Source organism: Salminus brasiliensis, chromosome 4, assembly GCF_030463535.1.
Source record: "Salminus brasiliensis chromosome 4, fSalBra1.hap2, whole genome shotgun sequence".
NCBI lineage: Eukaryota > Metazoa > Chordata > Actinopteri > Characiformes > Bryconidae > Salminus > Salminus brasiliensis.
Window position 1 is genome coordinate 455,416 of NC_132881.1, and position 10,676 is coordinate 466,091.

The 10,676-nt window shown below is 46.8% G+C and overlaps 1 protein-coding gene across 3 annotated transcripts in view; it reads left to right on the plus strand.

Moving 5' to 3' along the window:
* The window catches only part of slc8a3 (solute carrier family 8 member 3), a 59,924-nt gene that overhangs the window by 19,348 nt on the left and 29,900 nt on the right, over positions 1-10,676 (plus strand). For all 3 annotated transcript variants that reach the window (XM_072677246.1, XM_072677248.1, XM_072677247.1), the window contains exon 2: positions 4,896-6,765. In XM_072677246.1, coding sequence (XP_072533347.1) covers positions 4,979-6,765 — 1,787 coding nt within the window. In that variant the 5' untranslated portion in view covers positions 4,896-4,978. The remainder of the gene's footprint in view (positions 1-4,895; positions 6,766-10,676) is intronic.

Here is a 10,676-nt window from a genome sequence, read left to right on the forward strand (position 1 = left end):
AGTTTAATAGATTTACTTCTTTAATTCTTACCAGAACTGAATTCAACAACTACTTTAATTACAGATATAGATAGTGTTTGGACAAAAGTATTGGGACACCTGCTCATTTATTGTTTCTTCTGAAATCAAGGCTATGAAAAAGAGCTGATTCTGCTTCTGTTGGAGTAACTGTCTCTACTGTCCAGAGAAGAAGACTTTCTACTAGATTCTGGAGGAGCATTGCTGTGAGGATTTGATTGCATTCAGCGACAAGAGCATTAGTGAGATCAGGATGTTTGATAATGATTACCACCTCACCTTCATCATCCTGACTCCTCCTATTCAAAAGTACTGGATGGAGCTCCTCCACCATCATTCCAGAGAACACAGTTCCTCCACTGCTCCACAGCTCCTCAATGCTGGGGGGCTTTATACCCCTCTAGCCCACGCCTGGCATTATTAGGCAGCATGGAGCCAATAGGGTTATGATGATCTGCTCCAGAGAGTCCTATTCTATTGGCAGTACTTCTTCTCTACAGGGACTAGACAAGCTGTGTGTAGTTTTGGACATGAAATGTGTAAAAAGGATTTTGCATTTACAGCTTCAAACACGCCTGTTTAAGCCCCGCCTTCTCACCGCTGCAATTGGTCTACATATACTCGCATCTAAATCAACCATTAAATAATTCCATTTTTGTTCTGTAACAGGGTGGTAAAAGTCGAGGGACACAGTGTGGGACACAGCTTTCTGCGTAATTCTGCTGTGCTGATCACATGCTAACCTGAGCGAGTCACCTGGGCTGCTCTCCTACTCTGGTCTTTGCTGTTTTCTCACAGTGCTAGCGGCAGGACCACCTATTGTTGGGCGGGTTTAGCGGCGCGGGACCGGTTCCAGCAACGCTGCTACACAATGAAGCATGCAGATGTGGGCATTAGCATGGAGGCTAGGGCTAGTTAAGCTTGCTAACAGGATTAATACAGTGTGCTTGTACAGGCCGCTCTCGGCTGAGAGCTCCGGAGATGCACCAGGAGACTCAGAAATGACTCAGAAATGTGTGTGTGAGTGAGTGTGTGTGTGTGTGTGAGTGTGTGTGTGTGTGAGTGAGTGTGTGAGAGTGTGTGAGAGTGTGTGAGAGTGTGTGTGAGTGAGTGTGTGTGAGTGTGTGTAAGTGAGTGTGAGTGAGTGTGTGTGAGAGTGTGTGTGAGTGTGTGTGAGTGAGTGTGTGTGAGTGTGTGTAAGTGAGTGTGAGTGAGTGTGTGTGAGTGAGTGTGTGTGAGTGAGTGAGTGTGTAAGTGTGTGTGTGTGAGTGTGTAGGTGTATGTGGGTGGGTGTAATAATGTCTTAACCCTCTATGGCAGGGTGTTGCCCTCCGGCAAGAGACCACTTATTTGGTTGTTACACCGTCCGTATACTTTCAGTTTTACCCTAAACCAGCTGCAGAAGCACGGTGACGCTCCACCGACTGTAACAGGGAGAATAGCAGCTTCCTCCTCCTGACTGTAGGGGGAGCCCAGGAGCCAGCTTGTTTAATTCCCAGTTAATTATGTGAATCAGGTGTGATGGAGCAGGGATGGGGGTCCCTGGGGCCGGGACTGAGAACCACTATGACCCTGTTTACTCCTGCTCATTTCCTGTGACTAGTATCCTAGTATCCGGATTGTAGCCTGGTCAGCTTTTAGATCCCAGTTGTACTGGGAGGAATTTCTGTTTTACTGGGAGGGGTTTTGGTTTTACTGTGAGGGCTTTTGGTTGTACTGGGAAGGGTTTCGGTTAAACTGGAAGGAGTTTAGGTTGTACTGGGAGGAGTTTAGGTTGTACTGGGAGGAGTTTAGGTTGTACTGGGAGGAGTTTTGGTTGTATTCTTAGAAAACCATGGCGCTTTATTACCCTTGTTGCAACAAACCAGTGTGTCAGTCATCAACTTTTATGCATTTATGACTGATTTGTCAACAGAGACCCTTAAGCTCCCAAAAAGTGGGAGTTGTTATGGTCTCTCTGAGAGCTCCAGAGATGCACCATCAGACTCTGTAATGACTGTGTGTGTGTGTGTGTGTGTGTGTGTGCGCGCGTGTGTGTAGGTGTGTGTGTGGGTGTATTAATGTCTTAATTTTGTCTTCTAGCTTCTCTCTGGAGCGGCTGAGCTTTAGTCTGTGCATGGCTTTATAATTTTCTCTCCTACGCAAAAACACACACACACACACACACACACACACACACACACACTCTGCCCCTTGCTATGGGTGTATTTTTGTCAGTGTGTTGTTTTGGACATTGCTGAGTCTGGCTGTGTTCGGTCTTGCTGTGTGAGGGCTTTGGGCTTCCACCGTGCTTTTAGTTCCCCCCGAGGACACGCTACTGTAGGCAGTTTCTCTACACCAACCAGCCATAACATTAAAACCACAGAGGTGAAGTGCTGATGATCTGGGTCCAGCGGCTCCTGTCTGTGATGAAGGTGATGAAGGAGGAAAAATGGACAAGTGTAAGAATCTCAGACACTTTGACAAGAACCAAACTGTGATGTTCTAGATAAACGACTGGGTCAGAACCTATCCAGAACATCTTGGGGTGCCCAAGGCCCAAGGCTCAGTGAAGCTCATGGAGGCCCCGCCCACCACACAACTTCCAGGACTTAAAGGATCCGCTGTAATGTCAGTCTTGGTTCCAGAGACCACAGCAGGACACCTTCAGAGGTCTTGTGGAGTCCCTGCCTCGACTGGTCAGAGCTGTTTTGATGGCACAAGGGGGACCTTCACAATATTAGACAGGTGGTTTTAATGTTATGGCCGATCAGTGTACACTGTACATATGAAGACTTCAGACTCAGAAGCCGTTAGCCTTTAGCTAGGACAGCCCCTCAGATTCACCGTGTTTGAGCAGGTGGTCTATGAACAGTAGGGATGTGTGTTGGGGAGAACCTGGCGGTGCTGCAGGGGTAACGGCTCTGAATAGATATTTTTCTTAACAAAAATTCAGGAAAACAGCCTTAGCTTAAAAAACACCATCATCTGCTTAACATCTGAGTAAAAGAAAACAAAATATCCAATCAGAACAGTGGGATCTGAATGTCCTCTGCTATAGTGAAGCATCCCTGGTGGCCAATCGTGGACCTGCACCCACAGAATTGAAAAGAAATGCAGAAAACACACAAACATCAAAGTCACTACAGATATTTCTCAGAACACATCAGCCTCAGTTTTCCAAGGAAGTCCCAGATGTTTGGTGACACCATAAAAACAGTATGCTGGCACATAAAAACCTCATATCTCCACACCAGCAGTTCACAAGAGAAAAAAAGTGTAGCAGATTGTATTCAGAGTCAATCTGCCCTGCACCGAAGTGGTGGAACAAACTTCCCCTGGGTGTCCAAACAGCAGAGTCCAGCGCTCGCTGTCCTCAAACCCAGACTGAAGACCCTCCTCTTCTGAGAGGATTTGGTGTAATGTGTAGAGTGTGTGGAGGACTGGGTCAGTCTCCAGTTTCTGAGTGAACAGTGAAGCTCTTCTGTAAGAACTCTGGAGGAGAACGTCTGATAAATGTAAATGTTAAATGATTCAGTACAAAGAAGAACTACCATATTCACATTATGGAGAAAAATAAAAACCACCAAAAACGCAGATGCAAGTTTTTTACGTAACAGTAACAGTATCATTATAGGTCATACAGCTGCCCGCATCAGATTTAAAACCCTGACGCTGGCCTACAAAGCCAAGAACGGACCAGCCCCTCCGTATCTGATGGCAATGGTCAAAAGCCGGTCCGCACCAAGAGCCCTTCGAGCTTCAAGTACGGCTCGGCTCGACCCACCATCCCTCAAAATCCGCGGAAGACAAGCGTCCAGGCTTTTTTCTGTCCTGGCACCAAAGTGGTGGAACGAGCTTCCCCTGGGTGTCCGAACGGCCGAGTCGCTCGCTGTCTTCAAACGCAGACTGAAGACCCACCTCTTCAGAGAGTACTTGGACGAATAGTTCTATGGTCACCTTATTGTATTGTGTTTAGTAATGTCTAAAGCTTAGAGGTATCTTTGAATTATTAGTCTATTCTAACTAGCTGAGGTTTTCTTGGGTAAATAGCAAAGCACTTTGTAAGTCTCTCTGGATAAGAGCGTCTGCTAAATGCTGTAAATGTAAATGTAAATGTAAATACATAGCGGTTGGTGCTATCACTGTTTAATGGAAACAAACAGGTTGAAGAGCCCTGATGAAATTCTACTCTCTTGTTGTTATTAGCAAACTAACTGCCCAAAATGGTCAATGTGACATATACTATGTGGACAAAAGTATTGGGACACCTGCGTTTCATCTGAAATCAAGGATATTAAAATGAGTTTCTCCTGCTTTTGTCACCAGGGAATGTGACTTTCTACTAGATTTTTGAGCACTGCTGGATTTGATTGCATTCAGCCACAAGAGCATTAATGAGGCCACCCCACCTCATTATTCCCAACTCCCCAACTCATCCTAATCAAAAGTACTGGATGGAGCTCCTCCACCATCATTCCAGAGAACACAGCTCTTCCACTGCTCCACAGCTCCTCAATGCTGGGGGGCTTTAGACTGGCAGTACTTCTTCTCTACATGGACTAGACAAGCTGTGTGTGTATTTGCACATCTGTGTCAGCAATGAGTGCAACTTAAAGTAGCAGAATGCATTTATTAGAATGGTGTCCACAAACTTTTGGACATGTGTGTATATAAAAAATAAGAAAATCTGTTTTTTTTCTAGTTGTCTTTGAAACGTGTTCATTATGTGATGACCTTCTGATGGTTTGTTTGTTGTGAACATTCATCCCGGCAGTGTTGCGTGAGTGTGTGCTGTCCGTGACCTCTTCTGAGCCGTGATTGGCTAATCTGGAGTGTGTTGCCACCATTGTCTGTTGTATGTAAATGAGAAGTCATCATTTCCATCTCTTCTGCAGGTGGCGAGCTGAGTGTGGAACCAAAGATCACCCAGTGCTGGATCTCAGAAGGACTTGTAGAGTGGACGGACCCTTGAGGGTGCATGGAGCGCTCAAGGACGACGCAAGGACGGCAGGGGACTCGCGCCTGCCTCTGGTTGGGCCTTGTCTCCGTGGCTGCGGCCCTTGTGGGCGCAGAGGCTCGGGCTGCGCCGACTTCCGACGCCCCGGGCAACGTGACTTGCACGGAGGTATCACCAAAATGCAAGCCGGGCATCATCTTGCCCATATGGTACCCCGAAGACCCTTCCATGGGCGACAAGATCGCCAGGGTCATCGTGTACTTTGTGGCCATGATCTACATGTTCCTGGGCGTTTCCATCATTGCCGACCGCTTCATGGCGGCCATTGAGGTCATCACTTCTCAGGAGAAGGAGATAGTGGTCAAAAGGCCCAATGGGGAGACGACTACTACCACCATCCGGGTCTGGAATGAGACCGTGTCCAACTTGACACTGATGGCGTTGGGATCTTCTGCCCCTGAGATCATGCTGTCCGTCATTGAAATTTGCGGCCATGACTTCCACGCAGGCGAGCTCGGGCCGTCCACTATCGTGGGCAGCGCGGCGTTCAACATGTTCGTCATCATCGGCCTGTGTGTGTCGGTGATCCCGGACGGCGAGGTGCGCAAGGTAAAGCACCTCCGTGTCTTCTTCGTCACAGCTGCTTGGAGCGTCTTTGCATACGTTTGGCTCTACATGATCCTGGCCGTCTTCTCGCCCAACGTGGTGCAGGTTTGGGAGGGCCTGCTGACCCTCGCCTTTTTCCCTGTCTGCGTCTTGCTGGCTTGGGCAGCGGACCGCCGTTTGCTCTTCGACAAGTTCTCCCACAAGAAGTACCGTGCTGACAAGCACCGTGGCGTCATAATTGAGACGGAAGGTGAGCGCTCCAAGGGTGGCATTGAGATGGACGGCAAGATGGTCAACTCGCACTTTATGGACGGCGCCAACAGCAACCTGATAGGCCTGATGGAAGGCAAGGAGATGGACGAGTCTCGCAGGGACATGATCCGTATTCTGAAGGACCTTAAGCAGAAGCACCCAGAGAAGGAGCTGGACCAGCTGGTGGAGATGGCCAACTACTACGCCCTTTCTCACCAGCAGAAAAGCCGAGCCTTCTACCGCATCCAGGCAACACGAATGATGACGGGCGCTGGGAACATCCTGAAGAAGCACGTGGCGGAGCAGGCTAAAAGGAGCGTGAGCGTCCAGGAGGTCCATGTGGAGGAGCCAGAGGACTTTGTGACCAGGATTGCGTTTGAGCCTGCCGCGTATCAGTGCCTGGAAAACTGTGGCGCTGCCCTGCTCACTGTCGTGCGCAAAGGTGGCGACGTCGCCAAGACCATCTATGTGGATTACAAGACGGAGGACGGGTCGGCCAACGCTGGCGCAGATTACGAATTCACTGAGGGCACCGTGGTGTTCAAGCCCGGCGAGGTTATCAAGGAGATCACTATCGGCATCATTGACGACGACATCTTCGAGGAGGACGAGCACTTCTTTGTGCGACTCAGCAACGTCCGAATCCTGGAGCTGGAGGATGAGGTGCTGTCACCCAACAGCTTGCCGTACCCCAAGGCCATGCTAGGATTTCCGGCGGTTGCCACAGTGACCATCCTGGATGACGACCATGCCGGCATCTTCACGTTCGAGAGCGAGTCTGTCCACGTGAGCGAGAGTGTTGGAGTCATGGAGGTGAAGGTGCTGAGGACGTCTGGGGCCAGAGGGACCGTCATCGTGCCGTTCCGGACCGTGGAGGGACTTGCCAAGGGAGGTGGTGAGGACTTTGAGGACACGTACGGGGAACTGGAGTTCAAAAACGACGAGACCTGGTAAGAATGTAACGCTGCTGTCTGGATTATATAAGGTATTTTTAATGAAGTTATTATGCTAGTCTTTTCTTGAATTGCTACTTGGGGACAGTAGGTGACGCTGTGTCTTTTATTCTTCAGAGTATTAACAACGTATAAAAAAAAATAAATAAATATATATACATAAAACCAGGTAGACATTATTGATCTCTGGCCCCAGATTCAGAATCAGCCTTGTAGAACCGTTCCAGTTCTTTCAGACTGGAGCACAGTGCGTGGAGTGATACTACATGCTGTGCTGAGGTGAAAGTAGTTCCTGTTACTCCGTGGTGCAGCTATGTGTGTAAGGTGTTATGCTTGTGTTAGCGCTCTGCTTTACGAGCGGCGGTGTGGTGTGATGTGATACGTGTCTATATGCAGTGAGCTGTATCTGCTGACTGTTCCTGGAATGTGTGTGTGTGTGTGTGATGACCATGTTAGAGTAAACAGAGACAGCAGAGTCCATTGCTGTGATTTGTATAGACACAAAATGGACAAAAGTATTGGGACACCTGCTCATTCACTGCTTCTTCTGAAATCAAGGTTATTAAAGAGTTCCTGCTGTTGTTGGAGTAACTGTCTCTACTGTCCAGAGAAGAAGACTTTCTACTAGATTCTGGAGGAGCATTGCTGTGAGGATTTGATTACATTCTGCCACAGGAGTGTTAGGGAGGTCAGGATGTTGGATGATGATCACCACCCCACCTCATCATCCCCAACTCCCCAACTCATCCCAACACAGCCCTGCTGCTCCACAGCTCAATGCTGGGGGGCTTTATACCCCTCTAGCCCACACCTGGCATTATTAGGCAGCATGGAGCCAATAGGGTCATGATGTTGATCTGCTCCAGAGAGTCCTATTCTATTGGCAGTACTTCTCCTCTACAGAGACTAGACAAGCTGTGTGTGCATTTGCATATTTATGTCAGCAATAGGTGCAGCTTAAATGCATTCATAAGCAAAGGTGTCCACAAGTATTTGGACACAGTGTGGATTACAGGACTGTAGACCATCATTCATAAACCTGCACTTTATTCTGACATGTGTTAATGATCAGAGTTTCACCTCCGAAAGTGTTGGACAGGTGAAACTGGCTGGAATGAAACCACCTGAAATATTATAGCAGTCACCAAGAAACACCTTAGCAACCACCTTATAGTGACCACCTGGAACACCATAGCAAACACACTTTTCTGCTTGTCTTTGATCTCGCAGATAAAAAAAAGGTTCCAGAACACTCTCCACACACACACACACACACACACACACCGTGAGTTACTCATGCGTTGTGGGTTCTTATGGCGGAGCAGTGTGGGAGGCTTGTGCAGAGTAAATATTCAAACAGCTCTATTAATAATAGCACTATCACTGAACCTCTCTCTCTCTCTCTCTCTCTCTCTCTCTCTCTCACACACACTCTTTCTCACTCTCTCGCTCTCTCTTGTTCATGTTGTTCTGCTACAGTTCTCTCTTTTTTCTGCCGCCCTCCCCCCAACCTGTCCAACTCTCTCAGTGGTTCATTATCATCCTGCTGTGTGTGTGTGTGTGTGTGTGTATGTGTGTGTGTATGTGTGTATGTATGTATGTGTGTGTGTGTGTGTGTGTGTGTGTGTTTGAATGCACATGAATGAAGCTGATTAATTATATCCGTTATGGAATCTTTAGACCATCATCTGTCTCTCCCTGGCCTACAGCGCCATGCCCCCCCCGAAGGGAGCAGCTGAGTGTGTGTGTGTGTATGTGTGTGTATGTGTGTGTATGTGTGTGTGTGTGTGTGTGTGTGCACTCATGTGGAGAAATGGTCCACTTAAACACGATGATGAACGCCTCCATTTTAACCCCCTGTTGAAAAACATTCACTCCAGCTTGCATACAGTACAATACAGTAGAGTACAATACAGTAGAGTACAGTACAGTAGAGTACACTGTAGTAGAGTACAATACAGTAGAGTACACTGCAGTACAATAGAGTACACTGCAGTATAGTACAATTCAGTAGAGTACAATACAGTAGAGTACTGAACAGTACAATACAGTAGAGTACAGTAGAGTACTGAACAGTACAGTAGAGTACAATACAGTAGAGTACAGTACAGTAGAGTACACTGCAGTACAATAGAGTACACTGCAGTATAGTACAATACAGTAGAGTACAATACAGTAGAGTACTGAACAGTACAATACAGTAGAGTACACTGCAGTAGAGTACAATACAGTAGAGTACTGAACAGTACAATACAGTAGAGTACAGTAGAGTACTGAACAGTACAGTAGAGTACAATACAGTAGAGTACACTGCAGTAGAGTACAATACAGTAGAGTGCACTGCAGTAGAGTACAGTAGAGTACTGAACCATACAGTACAGTAGAGTACAATACAGTAGAGTACAATACAGTAGAGTACACTGCAGTAGAGTACACTGCAGTAGAGTACAATACAGTAGAGTACACTGCAGTAGAGTAGAGTACTGAACAGTACAGTAGAGTACAGTGCAGTAGAATACGCTGCAGTAGAGTACTGAACAGTACAGTAGAGTACAGTGCAGTAGAATACGCTGCAGTAGAGTACTGAACAGTACAGTAGAGTACAGTACAGTAGAATACGCTGCAGTAGAGTACTGAACAGTACAGTAGAGTACAGTACAGTAGAATACACTGCAGTAGAGTACTGAACAGTACAGTAGAGTACAGTGCAGTAGAATACGCTGCAGTAGAGTACTGAACAGTACAGTAGAGTACAGTACAGTAGAATACACTGCAGTAGAGTACAGTAGAGTACTGAACAGTACAGTAGAGTACTGAACAGTACAGTACAGTAGAGTACAATACAGTAGAGTACACTGCAGTAGAGTACTGAACAGTACAGTACAGTAGAGTACAGTACAGTACCCAATCTGAACACACACATGTGGTGTCTGTTAGGTTCACACTGGAGCTAGAAGCTAATGTAGCTAACAAGCAGTGAAAACCTTTTCCCCACCAATTAGCATGGTGCTAACTGAAATACTTTAGCCCTTGTTAATAGGTAATATGTAAAAAGCCGTTTAACTCCACCCATTCAGCCTACAGCAGTTTAACTCCACCCATTCAGCCTTCAGCAGTTTAGCTCCATGTTGCTATGGTCTAATTAAAGGGCTAATTTGAGGTGTTCAGTTAGCCTCATGCTAATTGGTGGTAAAGTGAATCTGGACATGAAAAGCAGTAACTAAGCTGGGTTGTGCACAGGCTGATGCGTAAGGTCATAAGGTCACGGGCGGCAGGGTGGTGTATCCACTGGCAGGTCTGAGCACAGCTGGGGGAGGGGGCTTATTTTACCCATGAGACTTAGCTGCTCACCCAGGCAGAGTGTAACAGGCGCATGGCTGGCAGTGGTCTGCTGGAGGAGGGTTCTGCCTCATGTGCTTCTTCGACCTTCCTCGGGTGCTCAGACACCTGCCTGCTTCATCTTTGGCATGAATGGGCGGAGTCTGTCTGTGGACAGGGGTTTTTGTGACATCACAAGCTTTGAAAATGATCTTTTTCATTATTTGAGCCCTTAAAGCATCCCAGACTTCAAATAAACCGCAGAACCACCCTGTTATGAATTCAGCGTGTTTGTGATGTCACATTTTCACCAGCAGTTAGCCCCGCCCTTTCACACTTATAAGGGGCATTTCAGTCTGGACTGCTTATTAAATGAGGCACAATATATCAGCCTTAAGGACACGATACAGGACAGCCAATCAGGATAGAGCTCATTTACATAGATCAGTCTGAATGTGTGTTTAATTTTAGTAACTGGAATAAAAGTGTTTTAATAATAATAATAATAATAATAATCATAATAATAATAATAATAATAATAATATAATGTCCAGTTCACTGTGTGTGTGTGTGTGTGTATGTGTGTGTGT